This window comes from Oncorhynchus gorbuscha, linkage group LG15 (assembly GCF_021184085.1).
Source record: "Oncorhynchus gorbuscha isolate QuinsamMale2020 ecotype Even-year linkage group LG15, OgorEven_v1.0, whole genome shotgun sequence".
NCBI lineage: Eukaryota > Metazoa > Chordata > Actinopteri > Salmoniformes > Salmonidae > Oncorhynchus > Oncorhynchus gorbuscha.
In genome coordinates, this window is record NC_060187.1 from 9,725,044 (window position 1) to 9,744,607 (window position 19,564).

Consider the following 19,564-nt stretch of genomic DNA (forward strand, 5'->3'; position numbering starts at 1 on the left):
TAGATAAGTATCATAGTCTACAGATAGTTAACTACAAGTGATATTACATAATAGTTATTATAAGTAAGTAATTTGTCATTGTATTGAGATTCAACCTAAAAAGATCCCTATATGTTACTACTAAACACAGTGACTGTTACATCCCACAATTTGTTTCCCTCCAAAGCATTATTTAGCCACAGGATTTAATAAGGATTATTAGTTCATATGTAAATAACAAATAATACCTTATTAAACAGTGTATGCTCAGTGCCTTTGACATACCCATTTTCTCAGTCCTCAGAGTGCTATTTCCTTGGAGTTCACATTCAGGCTGAATCTTTGTCAAAGTGTATTTCCTGCAAGGCTTCAATGATACCACAATAGTGGAGTTCACCGTTTGATGGTCAACAGTCATGTTTTGTCCTGATTCATCCTGGTACAATATGCTGTATGTGTCGGAGGTTGAGGCCTTTAAGTCAATCTGAAAGCCATAGATGACAGGCGTGACCGTGTATGTACCTATAAGATTAAATGAAAAGATTGATCATCATTTATTCATTCAGGTGAACTATCCCTATCATACACAGTCTTAGAATGCATCGCAAAACAAAGAATTGGAACTCACACTTTGGCGGTGTTGGTTTAGTCTGGCTGCCTGAAAGACGGAACAGACAGGTGAGAATCCACGAGAACAACGTTACATTACAACATCACAACAATCTATTACAACATCACAACATTCCATTACAACATCACAACATTCCATTACAACATCACAACATTCCATTACAACATCACAACATTCCATTACAACAGTAGGAGAAACATGATCTACTATCATGGACACAACACAGCATCCCATGGAGGAGAGGCCAACCTGTGGGGATAGCTGTAGTGGAAGTCAGGGTGCTTGCAGGTGAGGTTTGGTTGTGGATGGGTGGAGTGCTTGTAGGCAAAGATGGAGAGGTCGAGTTGTTTGTAGGCAAAGCCTGGGTTTGAGAGGTGGAGTTGTTTGTAGGCAAAGCCTGGGTTTGAGAGGTCGAGTTGTTTGTAGGCAAAGCCTGGGTTTGAGAGGTGGAGTTGTTTGTAGGCAAAGCCTGGGTTTGAGAGGTGGAGGTGTTTGTAGGAAAGGCTTGGGTTTGGTTGAGGGTGCTTGCAGGGTCAGATGTCTGGGTTTGGTTGAGGGTGCTTGCAGGGTAAGAAGTGCTTGTGCTCGAGTCGCCAGTTGCTATAAAATAGAGAACGACACACTTTTGATGTGAGACAGAAACAACACATTTTACAGCATTAACAGACCTATTAACAGACGTTAATGGAGGAGGTATACATTACCGTTGGAGAGGGTAGCTTGGCTTGATGCCTGAGTGATGATGTTTGAGGTGGGGGTAAGCGAACTGAATGAAGGTGAGATGGTTGTAGTGGACGTCGTGGTGATGGTGGTGATGGTGGTGGTGTTTGGAAGTAAGGGGCCTGATACAAATCATCTCAGTTAGAGAGAGAAATCACAATAAATAACCAAATAAATAAGAAATGATGTGATCAGCTCCTGGTAATGGAGCTGATCAACAGATCCAGCATGACTCTATGAGAGATTCTGCTTTGCAGGTTTACCTGTGGAGTCGTTTGCATTCTTGGTGGATGGTGTGGGTGAAGGAGTGGAGATGTTGCTTTTGTCTGTGGATAAACGTGACAGAGTGAGTGCTGCAAGTTTCTGTTGGGGAGAGTTGAGGCAGGAGAGGAGTGGATAGTTGGTTGGTTGGTTGAGTGATGGAGGCTCAAAACTACAATGCTCTTGTTCTTATTCTGAACTTACCAAACCATGTTTCGTCCGTGACATAGACAGTGTGTTCAAAATCACCACAGCTGACATTTCACAACTAACACTCTGAGTTCACTTTAGAGAGATAAATCAAACATGTCACTGATGTAAACGGAGGTCGCCTACACCCGGACACTCCAGTGTAGTATTTACCTTGCTCATTTATGGGTGGAGGAGTGGTTGAGATGGATGCTGTCTGAGAGTTTAAAGGTGTGATGGGAATGCTTGGGGGTTTGTTGGTGATGGCTACTGTTCCTGGTGGGGGTATTGTTGCTGCGGAGCCTTGGATGAGAGAGTGAGAGTGAGAGTGAGAGGCTGAGATGAAGATTTTACCCTATAGAGCTAAATGTAGAAGCATAGGATCTCTATGGGGTTGACCAACTTTGGAGCTGGACACCTTGTTGCTGCCTCTGAGCATTAATGTGAATAGCATCTGCAATCATGCAACGGTCACCTTCAGATGTGGAGAAATCATGACTGATTCTGGGGGATAAAGACATGAATTAGAGAATAATTTTAAGACCAACTGACCTTTCGAAGTTGTATCCCCGGCACCTATAAAATGAGAAGAGAATTATAGATTTGTCATTGTCACTTTTACATTCACACATTTAAGTCATCATCAAGGACTTATGGCCAACATTACTATCTAACATCACATCCATCTGAAAACGTATTTATCTGAAATGAACTGCTATAAACATCGACCAACATTGTATTTGGTCAGATTTATCAAGCACATAACTTCCTCCAAGGCTTTACCCCTGTATATCACAGGAGGCTGTTGAGCAGAGAACGGCTCATAACAGTGGCTGGAATGTAGAAAATGGAATGGTATCAAACTCATGGAAGCTCTGTGTTTGATGAATTCGATACCATTCCGTTCCAACCGTTACTATGAATCCGTCCTCCCCAGTTAAGGTGGCACCAGCCTCCTGTGGTGTATGTATTGACTTCCTTACTGCTCGTAGCTAGCCGGGGAAGAAAGGGCGTTGTTAGCAGTGGTGGTTTGTGTGTGAGTGTGAGTGTGGCATAACCTGGTATCCATGGTAACTCGGAGCAGAGCGAACACTCTATTTCAGCATCCGACCACAGTTTCCTGCTTCGCATCAAGCCCAGAGATGAGAACCCAATCCCCTTTCTGTTCTAAGAACAGCAATCGTTCATCTTCAGTTTTGTCCCAACTGCAGATGTACAGTATGATGTTTGACTATAATGCACACAGGTGTGAACGCACCAAGGCTCTTGACCATTTTAAATATATATATATATATTTTTTTCATCACATGAGATAGGTATGGAATGTTCCAGACCCAATTACACCTTTAAGATCTGGTCTACTTTAGATGATTTGTGCTGTTAACATTGTACTGGATTTCCTGTAACCCAAACCCTGAGCTTCTAAGGCAAAATGCAAAAAGCAGCGACTTAAAATGTTTACTTCCTTATTTCAATACAATTAGGTTGTCACAATGTTTCAGCATACACTTGCTTTGGTTGGACTTGACCCGCTAGTATTTTCCTACATAGGACTCATAGAAAACGACACAAAAATGAAACAGAAAGAATGCACTTAAAGCTGTATTCAACCCAGAATAAACTGCTATAACACTGTGTTTCTCTTCCATTTGAACAGAGACCTACAACAGAAATGAGAATGTGACAGAGGCTGCTTGAACAATAATTAGACTTCAGGAAGTGTTTTTTTTTTGTGTTTTTGCTCAACTCTGGTTTCTGTGTTTGAGTGTTTCCAAGGGAGATGGGTGCACCCTGCACTGACATTTTACTGGTCCGCCCACCCAAAGAAAACCTGGTCAGATGCTGCTGTTGTGACTGGCTGGGGATTCTTTTTGTTACTTTTTCATACTACTACACCTCTTCAGGATTGAAAGGTGTTACTCTCAGTTTGTGAATATGTAACTGAGGTAGTGGGTGAACCACCAGTGAGTCTGCTATCAAAGTTTGATTGCAGAAGTGAAATGTCTTCACACATCCAGTGTAGGTTGTTTGCAATTGCGTTTGAGACAACAACAAAAATCGACCATTAAGAGGAAGCTATGCATTTACTTAAAGGAGAGCTAGTTGCTATGTACTTTGCATAGAGGCTTGTAGGGGTTCTGGTGGCTCGTTCTCATTAATGGCAAGATGGCCAAGGTGGGGTGTGATAACGTGATAAAGATGGCCAAGGTGGGGTGTGATAACGTGATAAAGATGGCCAAGGTGGGGTGTGATAACGTGATAAAGATGGCCAAGGTGGGGTGTGATAACGTGATAAAGATGGCCAAGGTGGGGTGTGATAACGTGATAAAGATGGCCAAGGTGGGGTGTGATAACGTGATAAAGATGGCCACGGTGGGGTGTGATAATGTGATAAAGATGGCCAAGGCGAGATGTGACGAAGGCTATCTCCCCCAATCTCTCTCTCAAAATCTACATTTAATCCATTTTAAATTCAGGATGAAACACCACTAAATGTTGAAAAAATCGAATGATGTGAAACTTTCTTCAGAAAATATTCTCAGCCCTGTATATATAAATATATAAATATATATACAGTGACTTCAGAAAATATTCTCAGCCCTGTATATATAAATATATAAATATATATACAGTGACTTCAGAAAATATTCTCAGCCCTGTATATATAAATATATATACAGTGACTTCAGAAAATATTCTCAGCCCTTGATTTGTTCCACATTTTATTGTGTTACAGCCTAAATTTAAAAATAATTAAATTGAGATTTTGAGTCTACACACAATAACAAATGAAACATTTAAAATGTCTTTACTCAATGAGTATTCAACCACTTTGTCATGGCAAGCCTAAATATATTCAGGATTAAACATGTGTTTAACAAATCACATAATAATTTGCATGGACTGTACAATAATAGTGTTTAACATGACTTTTAAATGACTTCCTCATCTCTGTACCCCACCCATACAATGTCTCGCAAAGAAGGGCACCTAAATGCATTTTTAAAAAGCAGACATTGAATATCCCTTTGAGCATGGTGAAGTTATGAATTACACATTGGATGGTGTATCAATACACCCAGTTACAAACAAATATAGTTGCCAGAGAGGAAGGAAACCGCTCAGGGATTTCACCATGAGACCAATGTTGTCTTTAAAAAGTTTAATGATGTGTTTAATGATGTGATGGGAGAAAATTGAGGATGGATCAACAACATTGTAGTTACTCCACAATACACACTCACCTTAATAATGACAGAGTGAAAAGAAGGAAGCCTATACAGAATACAAATATTCCTAAACTATACAACAAATACATCCTGTTTGCAACAAGGCACTAAAATAAAACTGCCAATATGTGACAAAGAAATGTACTTTATGTCCTGAATACAAAGTGTTATGTTTGGGGAAAATCCAATACAACACATCACTGAGTATGATCATGTTAAACGCTATTATTGCACAGAGTGATTCCATGCAACTTATTAAGCTAATGTTTACTCCTGAACTTATTTAGGCTTGCCATAACAAATGGGTTGACTACTTATTGACTGAGGACATTTCTGCTATTCATTTGTAAAAATGTCAAAAAACACAATTCCACATTATGGGGTATTGTGTGTGAATACTTTCTGAAGGCACTATATATATATAGTCATATATACTAGTCATATATATATATATATATATATATATATATATATGTATACAGTGCATTTGGAAAGTATTCAGACCCCTTGACTTTTTCCACATTTTGTTACATTGCTTTATTTCCTCATCAATCTACACAAAATATCCCATAATGACAAAGCAAAAACTGTTTTTTGGTAAGGTTTGAAAATGTATAAAAAATGAAATAAACAGACATACTTTATTAACATCAGTATTCAGACCCTATGATATGAGACTCCAAATTGAGCTCAGGTGCATCCTGTTTCTATTGATCAATCCTTGAGATGTTTCTACAACTTGATTGGAGTCCACCTGTGGTAAATTCAATTGATTGGACATGATTTGGGAAGGCACACACATGTCTATATAAGGTCCCACAGTTGCCAGTGCATGTCAGAGCAAAAACCGAGCCATGAGGTCGAGGGAATTGTCAGTAGAGCTCCGAGAGAGGATTGTGTCAAGGCACAGATCTGGGGGAGGGTACCAAAAAATGTCTGCATCTTTGAAGGTCCCCAAGAGCACAGTGGCCTCCATCATTCTTAAATGGAAGAAGTTTGGAACCACCAAGACTCTTCCTAGAGCTGGCCACCCGGCTAAACTGAGCAATAGGGGGAGAAGGGCCGTGGTCAGGAAGGTGACCAAGAACCTGATGGTCACTATGACAGAGCTCCAGAGTTCCTCTGTGGAGATGGGAGAAAATTCCAGAAGGACAACCATCCCTGCAGCACTCCACCAATCAGGCCTTTATGTTAGGGTGGCCAGACAAAAGCCACTCCTCAGTAAAAGGCACATGGCAGCCAAATGGAGTTTGCCAAAAGGCACCTAAAGCACTCTCAGACCATGAGAAACAAGATTCTCTGAACTGATGAAACAAATATTGAAGTGAATGCCAAACGTCACTTCTGGAGGAAACCTGGCACCATCCCTATGGTGAAGTATGGTGGTGGCAGCATCTTGCTGTAGGGATGTTTTTCTGCGGCAGGGACTGGGAGACTAGTCAGGATTGAGGGAAAGATGAAAACAGAGCAAAGAACATAGATCCTTGATGAAAACCAGCTCCAGAGCCTCAGACTGGGGCGAAGGTTCACCTTCCAACAGGACAACAACTCTAAGCACACAGCCAATACAACACAGGAGTGGCTTCGGGACAAGTCTTTGAATGTCCTTGAGTAACTCAGCCCGAGCCTGGTCTTGAACCCTGAGCAGCAACGCTCCCCATCCAACCTGACAGAGCTTGAGAGGATCTGCAGAGAAGAATGGGAGAAACCCCCCAAATACAGGTGTGCCAAGCTTGTAGCGTCACACCCAAGAAGACTTGGGGTTGTAATTGCTGCTAAAGGTGCTTCAACAAAGTACTGAGTAAAGGGTCTTGAATACTTATGTAAATTTGACATTTTATTTTTTATACATGTGCAAACATAAAAAAAACTGTTTTTACTTGTCATTATGGGGTATTAATATAGATTAATGAGAATAAAAAATCAAATAAAAATGTAGAATAAGGCTGTAACGTAACAAAATGTGGAGAAAGTCAAGGGATCTGAATACTTTCCAAATGCACTGTATGCTTCAGAACCCAAAAGTTGCTCGTCTTGATTGTTGACCAATGACTAGTCACCGGCATTGGCGCGCAAAGGTGAATGCGCATATCCTGATTAGTGACTAGAAATAACTTGTTTCATTTCCTCCAGATTTTCCTGGCAAACAGAGTTGGCCTATGTTCATCCATATGAAATACAGTTTATCAATCTACTACAGACTCATCTCTGCTAGAACATGGAAAGTACTGTATAGATGGAAAGCCTGATGTATTGATTTTAACTTTTAGTTTTTTGTTTAATATTCACTTTCATTTGCAAAAAGAGCAACTATTTCAGTTTATCATTGAAGTCAAAGGAAAATAATTCCCTTGATGTTAAAACAAGACTATGGCTTTAAATGTGATATTGTACCTTTTTTTTATTAAAACAGTATGTGATTGCATAAAACAGTGATATGTGATTGCATATTTTATTTTGCGATTTGATTGATCATTGTCATATTTCAGATGAGTCAAGTTAGTGACTCACAAGTTTTGTACCATTCTTTTTTGGGGCGTTGAGGGTCAAAATGTCAGCAAGACCACTGGGATACATGATAATGGCAACAAATGGAGTTGGTTTGGATATAATAATTGATATAGTAATGGATAAAGTAATGGATATAATAATGGATATGGTAATAGTTATAGTAATGGATATGGTAATGGATATAGTAATGGATATGGTAATAGTTTTAGTAATGGATGTAATAATTGATATAGTAATGGATATAGTAATGGATATGGTAATGGGTATAGTAATGAATGTAATAATTTATATAGTAATGGATAAAGTAATGGATGTAGTAATGGATATAATAATTGATATAGTAATGTATATAATAATGGGTATAATAATTGATATGGTAATGGATATAGTAATGGATATAATAATTGATATAGTAATGGATAAAGTAATGGATATAGTAGTGGATATAGTAATAGATATAGTAGTGGATAAAGTAATGGATATAGTAGTGGATATAGTAATAGATATAGTAGTGGATAAAGTAATGGATATAATAATTGATATAGTAATGGATATAATAATGGATATAGTAATGGATATAGTAATGGATGTAATAATGGATATAGTAATGGATATAGTAATGGATATAATAATGGATATAATAATGGATATAGTAATGGATGTAGTAATAGATATAGTAATGGATATAGTAATGGATTTAGTCATGGATATAATAATTGATATAGTAATGGCGTTGAGGGTCAAGATGTCAGCAAGACCACTGGGATACATGATAATGGCAACAAATGGAGTTGGTTTGGATATAATAATTTATATAGTAATGGGTATAGTAATGGATATAGTAATGGATATAATAATGGATCTAGTGATGGATAAAGTAATGGATATAGTAATGAATATAGTAATTGATATAGTAATGGATATAGTAGTGGATATAGTAATAGATATAGTAGTGGATAAAGTAATGGATATAATAATTGATATAGTAATGGATATAATAATGGATATAATAATGGATATAGTAATGGATATAATAATGGATATAATAATGGATATAATAATTGATATGGTAATGGATGTAATAATGGATATAGTAATGGATATAGTAATGGATATAATAATGGATATAATAATGGATATAGTAATGGATGTAGTAATGGATATAGTAATGGATATAGTAATGGATTTAGTAATGGATATAATAATTGATATAGTAATGGCGTTGAGGGTCAAGATGTCAGCAAGACCACTGGGATACATGATAATGGCAACAAATGGAGTTGGTTTGGATATAATAATTGATATAGTAATGGGTATAGTAATGGATATAGTAATGGATATAATAATTGATATAGTAATGGATATAGTAATGGATATAATAATGGATATAGTAATGGATATAGTAATGATCTAGTGATGGATAAAGTAATGGATATAGTAATGAATATAGTAATTGATATAGTAATGGATATAGTAATGGATATAGTAGTGGATATAGTAATAGATATAGTAGTGGATAAAGTAATGGATATAATAATTGATATAGTAATGGATATAATAATGGATATAATAATGGATATAGTAATGGATATAATAATGGATATAATAATTGATATGGTAATGGATGTAATAATGGATATAATAATGGATATAGTAATGGATATAATAATGGATATAATAATGGATATAGTAATGGATATAATAATGGATATAATAATGGATATAGTAATGGATATAATAATGGATATAATAATTGATATGGTAATGGATGTAATAATGGATATAATGATGGATATAGTAATGGATATAATAATGGATATAATAGTAATGGATACATTTTTCTTGTTTTTGCATTACACCCCCCCCCCCCAAAGAAAAGGTCTATTCACAGCCTTGCTCTCTCTCTGTCTCTCTATAATTGACATTTACAGATAAGATGTTGTTCTGCTAAGCCTTATCCCCCTCTTCACCTCATCCCCCTCTTCACCACATCCCCCTCTCCTTCCTGAAGCACTGTTTTAATCATACAGCTCTATGAACATTTCAACACCGCTTCTTCATTTCAAAGGCTTCTGCTTTTCTCTCTTCATTTTCTTAAGTTTCATCTCAGCCACCGCTGGGACACGCTTATTTGGCAGGAAGAGGCCATCGCCTATTAGGCAGGAAGAGGCCATCGCCTATTAGGCAGGAAGAGGCCATCGCCTATTAGGCAGGAAGAGGCCATCGCCTATTAGGCAGGAAGAGGCCATCGCCTATTAGGCAGGAAGAGGCCATCGCTTATTAGGCAGGAAGAGGGCATCGCCTATTAGGCAGGAAGAGGCCATCGCCTATTAGGCAGGAAGAGGCCATCGCCTATTAGGCAGGAAGAGGGCATCGCCTATTAGGCAGGAAGAGGCCATCGCCTATTAGGCAGGAAGAGGCCATCGTCTATTAGGCAGGAAGATGCCATCGCCTATTAGGCAGGAAGTAGCCATCGCCTATTAGGCAGGAAGAGGGCATCGCCTATTAGGCAGGAAGAGGGCATCGCCTATTAGGCAGGAAGAGGCCATCGCCTATTGCGGAAGATTGACAAGGGTGGAATTTTCTGAGCTGTACTGATCAAGATGTACCTCCAACAATGACAGCTTTTTAGGTGAGCATTGATGCCCTCCTGTGATAAGCAGTATCCACTTTGTCAAAGGTAGGGGCACAAAATATTTTGCTTGTCCACTCCCAGCGCGCCTCTCCAGGATGCTGTTGGAGAGATGCATCGCTGCAGAACTCCACCAACGTTCCGTCAATAAAATGGTCTAACATAAATCATGTAGCAGATATAGTATGTGGTAGAAAGAGTATGTGGCCTTTTCTGTAGCCTACAGGCTGGAGATAAAATGGATGACAATGTAATGAGACAGACACTTTTTAGGTTTCTCCAGATCAAATAGGCTAAAGTAAAGTATGCCCAATCAAATAAAACATGTCCTGTCATGTTAACAAACAACAAATCCTAAAACCAAGACAGGTTAAAGTAAAATGGACAATCACAAGTTTCACCTCATTGTCATGATCAGTGGTTTCAAGTTTGTATCCTAAACATTTTTGACAATCTGAAAATAGCGAAAAATAAAATACTTCTGCATTTCCCGCTGTGTAAACACATTGCAAATAGGCTCACAATAATTCCAGATAAAGTTGGGTTGCTGATATTCATAGCTTAAATAGCCAAATTGATTAGTTACAGGAATCAGGATTAATAAAGCCAACTCAACGGCCTGTTTTACAAAATGGTGGGCCTACCACATGGATGGGCCTTCATAAAATTCCATCGTGGCCGACACGGTAGGCTACACCCCACTAAGCACGAGCCCCCTTTTTTTCTTATTTTTGTGTGGTTTAAAAACGGTAGGCTTACCACATAGATGGGCATTCATAAAATTGAATTTCAGGCAATACTGTAGGCTACACCTCAGTAAGCATGGGCCTACGCCTTTTGGAATTCTTTTTTTGGACCGGCCTGACTTCCACGGACATTGATTTTTGGTCCGGTCCAGACCAAATCTAAATCAATAATGTTTGGTTCACATTTTGTACGGTCTGGACTAGTCTTGATTTGTCCCAAATAAATCAAGGCTAAAAATGACATATTTTCAACTTTCATTCAACTGAGCCTGATTTCAACATCTGGGAAATACATATTTTCAACTGTCATTCAGAACCGAAATTAACCTGATTTCAACATCTTGAAAATATGTTTTTTTCAACATCCTGGAAAATATTTCTTATAAACATATGGAAAACACATCTTTTCACCTTTCATTCAGAACCTAAATTGATCCTAACTTCAGCATCTGGAAAATATATATTTTAAATATATATTTTATTTTAATTTTACTTACTGGGACTATTCTAGTTTTGCCGGTGCATTTTTTGGTCTCGCCTAGTGTTGCAGAACGGCAAGGACCGGCCCTGACCTCAGCTATAGCTTTACCAGGAAGTGCAGACAGGCCGCTCAAAATGGAACACGGAAGTGGTTGAGCTGTGATCTGTCTAAAAAGAACCCCACATCTGAACTCTGTTTGTCTTACTGCAGTTGGTAGAAGTACATTCTACATTCAGAACATTCACATTTATTGGAGATTCACGCTAAATATACACAAACACAGAGCAAGAGGTTTGAATGTAGCGTTGTTGCACAGTGAAAGGCAGGTATTAGCTTCAGATTATTACTTAGATGTTAAGTCCCTGATCTAGATAGATATCCAATCACTGAATGCATTTTAGTGTATCAAGTTAAGAGTAAAAACTTGACTAATCACTAATCAGGTGTGTCCTTTCTCTGAGGGGGAACATGAGGGGACCAACTCAGCAGACTCCTCTTTAAAAGCAAGTCCTCCAGGTGACGCCCACCCAGACAGTTTTTAGAAGGACTTGACAATCTCAGAGTTACTCTATTCCAACTCACTTTTAATAGTTAAACCTAACAAAGTTATTTGCATTTTGATTGGTCTGAAAAATAAGTATACCATATCCTGCTTGAACCACAGCCCCTTATCCCTCTCCCAAACATGATTGATCCATTGTTAACATTTGAAATTCCTGTAGAAAAATGCCTCAAGTAAATTAGATTTGATCAACCTTATTAAATGGACCTCTTACACTCCTTGAGTGATCGCATCGGGATACATTTTCTAAAACAATTCCATGTACTTTATTGGTGAATTTAGGCCCCACAGCCCTGTCACTATTAAAGGAATAACAGCCCTCCCATCAGCCCCATCCCCTGGGTATCATACTGTACTTACATATGGCCAGCTCTATGAGCCCAGTACACAGCAGCAGGATCTTCAGTCCATAGAGACCTGCCATGTCCAGGAGCGACGATCACACTACCCAGAGACCATACGTCCTAAAGGTAACGCCAAAAGAAACTCTTACAAATTATCCGTCTTATTCTCAACAACTAAAAAACTTTAAAAACGTTGAAATTGTGTGTATTTGTCTTTACGTATGTCTTCCCTCCAGTCTTATCAGCGGACACAGCTTCCTGAATGTGTTCCCCTAACCCTAAACCTCGCCTCTGGTCCCTCAGCGCTACGCGACAAGTGATGTCACAGCTAGCTGAGACTCTGTACTTCACCTTATTTTACAGGAAGTTCCATTTCATCTACGCCACACATCTCCTTCCCTCCACTTCTGATCTTTCCTCTGAGATGCACAACATCAGATACATACAAAATACATATGTTTGTTTAGTGTAGCCTGGCTTTAAGTGTGTTTAGACATTTAACTCATCTTCAGAGAAAGAGAGGGTCTCACAGTGAGACATGGCTGATTTGTCCCTAAAAGTGTTAAACAAAAGGCTTTTTGAACTCACAAACAAGGATTACTTCCATATAACAGAGTTATAAGTGTTGAATAGTATAGTTTGTCCTGTGTGGTTCAGTTGGTCTTGCGTGGTGCTTACGATGCCAAGAGTCGTGGGTTCGATTCCCACCAGGGCCACACATACAAAATGTATGCACACATGACTGTAAGTTGCTTTGGATAAAAGTGTCTGCCAAATGGTATATTAGTTTGTTCTGTGTGTTTTCACACAAAAGCAATTATTACTGATACATCATGTTTTTTACATTTCAACTCTGTTGGCCTGTTGTACATCTTCTGACAAGTGCTCTACTCTTTTGAAGTGACAGTCATCTTTGCTGAAAGTGTGGGGACTTTGGGGCCTGTGACACACCATGAAACCTGTAGTGGTTTCAGCATTTCTTCTCTTCATCTGACTCCTCCCCACTAGTTGAGAAGAAGAAGAGTATGCTCACATACTAGGCCTACATCGCTACTTCCTGTACTGGTCCCCCCCCCCCCCTGAAAAACAGCTTCTATCTCAAGGCCATCAGACTGTTAATCACCCATCACTAACACAGAGAGGCTGCTGCCAACATATAGACTCAAATCATTGGCCACTTTAATAAATGAATTACTAGTCACTTTAAATAATGTCACTTTAATACTGTTTACATATCTTACATTACTCATCTCATATGAAAATATTGTATTTTATACCATCTATTGTTTCTTGCCTGTACATATTCTAATTCCATCCCTTTATATTTCAGATCAAATCAATTTGTATAAGTCACATGCGACTAATACAACAGGTACAACCTTACAGTGAAATGCTTACTTACGGGTCCCTGACCAACAATGCATTTTGAAAAATTCTGGATAAGAATTAGAAAAAAAGTAACAAGTAATTAAAGAGCAGCAGTAAAATAACAATAGCGAGACTATATACAGGGGGGTACCGGTACAGAGTCAATGTGCGGGGGCACCGGATAGTTGGGGTAATATGTACATGTAGAGTTATTTAAAGTGGCTATACATAGATGATAACAACAGAGAGTAGCAGCGGTGTAAAAGGGGGCAATGCATATATTCTGGGTAGCCATTTGATTAGATGTTCAGGAGTCTTATGGCTTGGGGTAGAAGCTGTTTAGAAGCCTCTTGGACCTAGACTTGGCGCTCCGGTACCGCTTGCCGAGCGGTAGCAGAAGGAACAGTCTATGACTACGGTGGCTGGAGTTGTCGACAATTTTTAGGTCCGTCCTCTGACATCGCCTGGTATAGAGGTCCTGGAAGGCAGGAAGCTTGGACCCAGTAATGTACTGGGCCGTACGCACTACCCTCTGTAGAGCCTTGCAGTCGGAGGCCGAGCAGTTGCCATACCAGACAGTGATGCAACCAGTATCAGGTTGCTCTCGATGGTGCAGCTGTAGAACCTTTTGAGGATCTGAGGACCCATGCCAAATCTTTTCTCCTGAGGTGGAATAGATTTTAGACTTCACGAATGTCTTGGTGTGCTTGGACTATGGTGGTTTGTTGGTGATGTGGACAACAAGGAACTTGAAGCTCTCAACCTGCTCCACTGCATCCGGCAAACTTAATGATGGTGTTTGAGTCATGCCTGGCTGTGCAGTCATGAGTGAACAGGGAGTACAGGAGGGGACTGAGCACGCGCCCCTGAGGGGCCCCTGTGTTGAGGATCAACGTGGCGGGTGTGTTGTTACCTACTCTTACCACCTGGGAGCGGCCCGTCAGGATGTCCAGGATCCAGTTGCAGAGGGAGGTGTTTAGTCCCAGTGTCCATAGCTTATTGATGAGTTTTGAGGGCACTATAGTGTTGAACGCTGAGCTGTAGTCAATGAATAGCATTCTCACGTAGGTGTTCCTTTTGTCCAGGTGGGAAAAGGCAGTGTGGAGTGCAATAGAGATTGCATCATCTGTGGATCTGTTGGGGCGGTATGCAAATTGGAGTGGGTCTAGGGTTTCTGGGATAATGGTGTTGATGTGAGTCATTACCAGCCTTTCAAAGCACTTCATGGCTACAGACGTGAGTGCTACGGGTTCGTAGTCATTTAGGCAGGTTACCTCAGTGTTCTTGCACACAGGCACTATGGTGGTCTGCTTAAACATGTTGGTATTACAGACTCGGACAGGGAGAGTTTGAACATTTCAGTGAAGACACTTGCCAGTTGGTCAGTGCATGCTCGCAGTACACGTCCTGGTAATCCGTCTGGCCCTGCGGCCTTGTGAATGTTGACCTAAGGTCTTACTCACATTGGCTGCGGAGAGCGTGATCACACAGTCTTCCAGAACAGCTGGTGCTCTCATGCATGTTTCAGTGTTATTTGCCTCGAAGCGAGCATAGAAGTAGTTTAGCTCGTCTGATAGGCTCGTGTCACTGGGCAGCTCTTGGCTGTGCTTCCCTTTTTAGTCTGTAATTGTTTGCAAGACCTACCACATCTGACGAGTGTCAGAGCCGGTGTAGTACGATTCGATCTTATCCCTGTATTAACGCATTGCTTATTTGATGGTTCGCCGGAGGGCATAGCGGGATTTCTTATAAGCTTCCGGGTTGGAGTCCCGCTCCTTGAAAGTGTCAACTCTATCCTTTACCTCAGTGAGTATGTTGCCATGGCTTCTGGTTGGGGAATGTACGTACGGTCACTGTGGGGACATCATCATCGATGCACTTATTGAAGTGAAGCCAATGGCTGATGTGGTGTACTCCTCAATGCCATCGGGTTGCGGACACGTAAAATGTCTTCCTTCTTCTCTGGAGCCATTTTGTGTTTATTAGGTAGTTGTTGTGGAATTGTTAGATTACTCGTTAGATTTTACTGCACTGTCAGAACTAGAAGCTCAAGCATTTCACTACACTTGCATTAATATCTGCTAACCATGTGTATGTGACCAATACAAATTGATTTGATTTGATATAGTGTATCTATGAGCTGTATCTATCCAGAGGAGCTGACTTCCCTGATCTCTTAACATCTCTTCTCTATCATGGAGGGGCTATAACAGTTCAGCACTCTTTTGAAATATCAGGATAAATGATATGGTGTAACTCTACCAGTAATTAAACTATCCATTTATTTTTTACATCATGCAGATCACAAACAAGTCAGTCTGTTTCTTAATGTTAATATCTAATGAATATTTTATTTATATATTATTTTCTTTACTGTTTCAATTTTAGTAAATCCCTAAAGATCATGTCACAAACAACCAGGAATATTTTATTTATATATTATTTTCCTTTCAATTTTAGAGACAACCAGGTGAGGGGAGTTCTTTACTAATTATTCCTTCTATCTACAGTATCAGTGAAATGTCAATAACCATTTAAAGGACTGGTAGTTTGTTGGTGGGCACTGTTCAGTTAGTCTGTGGGTGGTAGTTTCACAGGGTTGCCTGAGTCTGTGGGTGGTAGTTACACAGGGCTGCCTGAGTCTGTAGGAGTGTTGAAACCACAGAAGCTCTCTGAAGGCTATAACGTCATTCCTCAATCAGAAAGTTTCAATGACACCAACATTATTAGTAACTCACAGGGGTTTGTATTGTCCTCTGTACATATCTGCATGTTCTCTGATAGGCTTAGCTGGCATTACATTCAGACAAACTGTATATTTCAGAGAAAATAAGAAAAGTGTGGTGGAAGGAGGGACATTACACCCTCACTCTCACTTCCCTATTCTCTCTTCCTGGTCAGAACTCTGGGGAAGAGCTTGTCAGCCTCTGATAGGCTACAGATGTTTCAGAAACATTTAAACTACTATAATCTTTCTAAAAAATATTTAACCTCTATGGGATCGGTGTCACCCCCATGGGACGGATGAGTTAATGTAGGCTAATGTGATTAGCATGAGGTTGTAAGTAACAAAAACATGTCCCAGGACATAGACATATCTGATATGGGCAGAAAGCTTCAATTATTGATAATCTAACTGCACTGTCCAATTTACAGCTATTAGAGTGAAAGAATACCATGCTATTGTTTAAGGAGCGTGCACAATTATGAACTTTAAAATGTATTAATAAACCAATTAGACACATTTGGGCAGTCTTGATACATCGTTTTGAACAGATATAAAATGTTTCATTGGATCAGTCTAAAACTTTCCACAGACACTGTTGCCATCTAGTGGCCAAAATCTAAATTGGACTTGGGCTGGAATAATACATTATGGCCTCTCTCTTGCATTTCAAATATGATAGTATAAAAAAACCTGCATGTTTTTTTCTTTGTATTATCTTTTACCAGATCTAATGTGTTATATTCTCCTACATTAATTTCACATTTCCACAAACTTCAAAGTGTTTCCTTTCAAATGGTATTAAGAATATGCATATCCTTGCATCCGGTCCTGACCAATAGGCAGTTAGATTTGGATATGTCATTGAAATAAAATGTAAAAATCCTTGAGAGGTTTTTAATGTAAAATATTTTCACTCTTTCTTAATGTCATAGTGTTAAGCCGGCCAGAGTAATTTGGTGTTATTTGGACTTACGGTTCATGAAAAGTCCTTCAAAGGTTTTCCAAAATTTCCAAGATGGAGGAAAATCTATTCTGACGGATCTTATTAGTCCTTGATGCAAATTTGTTCAGCATGAAGAAAGACACCTGCATACAAAGTTGCAGTGGTGGAAAAAGTATCACATTTTCATACTTGGGTGAAAGAAAAGACACCTTAAAAAAAAATGTAAAAGTCACCCAGTCAAACAGTACTTGAGTAAAAGTCTGAAAGTATGTGGTTTTAAATATACTTAAGTATTAAAAATAAAAGTATAAATCATTTAAAATGTGTTATATTAAGCAAACCAGACGACACGATTGACTTGTTTTTAAAATGTGCGGAAAGCCAGGGGCACAGTTCAACACACATCATTTACAAATTAAGCATTTGTGTTTAGTGAGTCTGTCAGATCAGAGGCAGTAGGGATAACCAGGGATGTTCTCTGTTTAGTGAGTCCTCCAGATCAGAGGCAGTAGGGATAACCAGGGATGTTCTCTGTTTAGTCAGTCCACCAGATCAGAGGCAGTAGGGATGACCAGGGATGTTCTCTGTTTAGTCAGTTTAGGGATGACCAGGGATGTCCACCAGATCAGGGATGACCAGGGATGTTCTCTGTTTAGTGAGTCCACCAGATCAGGATGACCAGGGATGTTCTCTGGATCCACCAGATCAGAGGCGGTAGGGATTCTCTGTTTAGTGAGTCCACCAGATCAGAGGCAGTAGGGATGACCAGGCATGTTCTCTGTTTAGTCAGTCCACCAGATCAGAGGCGGTAGGGATGACCAGGGATGTTCTCTGTTTAGTGAGTCCACCAGATCAGAGGCGGTAGGGATGACCAGGCATGTTCTCTTGATAAGTGTGTGAATTAGACCATTTTCTTGTCCTGCTAAGCATTCAAAATGTAACGAGTAATTTTGGGTGTCAGGGAAATGTAAGGAGTAAAAAGTACATTATTTTCTTTAGGAATGTAGTGAAGTAAAAGAAAAGTTGTCAAAGATATAAATAGTAAAGTAAAGTACAGATACCCCAAAAAACTACTTAAGTATGACTTTAAAGTATTTTTACTTAAGTACTTTACACCACTGCAAAGTTTTAGGTCTCCAGTTCAAAACATGGCGTCGGATATGAGAGTTTAAGTAAGACTGATTATAACAGCGTCACCCTTTGGCCAATTGGTGGCATTCATTTGACCAAGTTACTCATGGCCTCTAATTTTTGTGTGCCAAATTAGGAAAAAAAAGTGACCAATCTATGTGTTACATTTGTAGAGACATTTGGATGGGTGGGACCTACACTGCTAAAATTATGTTTTAAGTTAAAATATATTCTGCGAACCCTGTAGTCTGTCTGTCCCTAATGATAACGAGTCATCTATGGCTGAGGAGGTGATCCTGGTTTGGGGATCTGTCCTTTGACTACTGATGAGAAGCAGGGCCTACTGTGAGTCCCCAGACATAGTATGATACTAATCTGGTTCTATTTAAGGTGTAAACCCTTTATATACTGTATCTATGAGCTGAGGAGGTGATCCTGGTTTGGGGATCTGTCCTTTGACTACTGATGAGAAGCAGGGCCTACTGTGAGTCCCCAGACATAGTATGATACTAATCTGGTTCTCTTTAAGGTGTAAACCCTTTATATACTGTATCTATGAGCTGAGGAGGTGATCCTGGTTTGGGGATCTGTCCTTTGACTACTGATGAGAAGCAGGGCCTACTGTGAGTCCCCAGACATAGTATGATACTAATCTGGTTCTATTTAAGGTGTAAACCCTTTATATACTGTATCTATGAGCTGAGGGAGGGGCTATAACTAGCAGAGTGATATGCTCCAGAGGAAAAAAAGCTTGAGAAAATGTGTCACCCACCACTCTCTACACACTTCCCTGATCTCTTAACATCTCTTCTCTATCATGTTCAGTCTTCATTCGTCCTCACAGAGATGTATCTCAATAGTCCAAAGTGGCTTCCTCTACAACTTCTCATCTCCAGTTCATCTGCACTCTTTTGAAATATCAGGATAGATGAGAGCTATATGGTGGGACGTAACATGGTGAATGTCTACCAGTAATTAAACTATCCATTTATTTTTATACATCAGTGCAGATGAAGGAAAGGAGACAAGGGGAAGAAGCCACTTTAGACTATCGAGACGCAGCCCGGGCCTCAGTTCCTCTGTTCTGAGACAGCTGTGGCCACAGGGA

General features: G+C 39.5%; 1 protein-coding gene across 7 annotated transcripts in view; it reads right to left on the minus strand.

Moving 5' to 3' along the window:
• Nucleotides 1–12,603, minus strand: part of ptprc (protein tyrosine phosphatase receptor type C) — a 29,605-nt gene extending 17,002 nt beyond the window's left edge. Inside the window, exons 1-9 of one of the 7 annotated variants that reach the window (XM_046300080.1) lie at nucleotides 12,506–12,603; nucleotides 12,303–12,406; nucleotides 2,333–2,356; nucleotides 1,955–2,083; nucleotides 1,594–1,656; nucleotides 1,315–1,452; nucleotides 860–1,210; nucleotides 608–637; nucleotides 265–501 (exon numbers count right to left, since the gene is read on the minus strand). In XM_046300080.1, the coding sequence (XP_046156036.1) occupies nucleotides 265–501; nucleotides 608–637; nucleotides 860–1,210; nucleotides 1,315–1,452; nucleotides 1,594–1,656; nucleotides 1,955–2,083; nucleotides 2,333–2,356; nucleotides 12,303–12,366 (1,036 nt within the window). In that variant the 5' untranslated portion in view covers nucleotides 12,367–12,406; nucleotides 12,506–12,603. Of the gene's footprint in view, nucleotides 1–264; nucleotides 502–607; nucleotides 638–859; nucleotides 1,211–1,314; nucleotides 1,453–1,593; nucleotides 1,657–1,954; nucleotides 2,084–2,332; nucleotides 2,357–12,302 lie in introns of all 7 variants that reach the window. The other 6 variants (XM_046300081.1, XM_046300082.1, XM_046300079.1 and 3 more) reach the window with 6 other exon arrangements.
• Nucleotides 12,604–19,564: the final 6,961 nt, after the last annotated feature.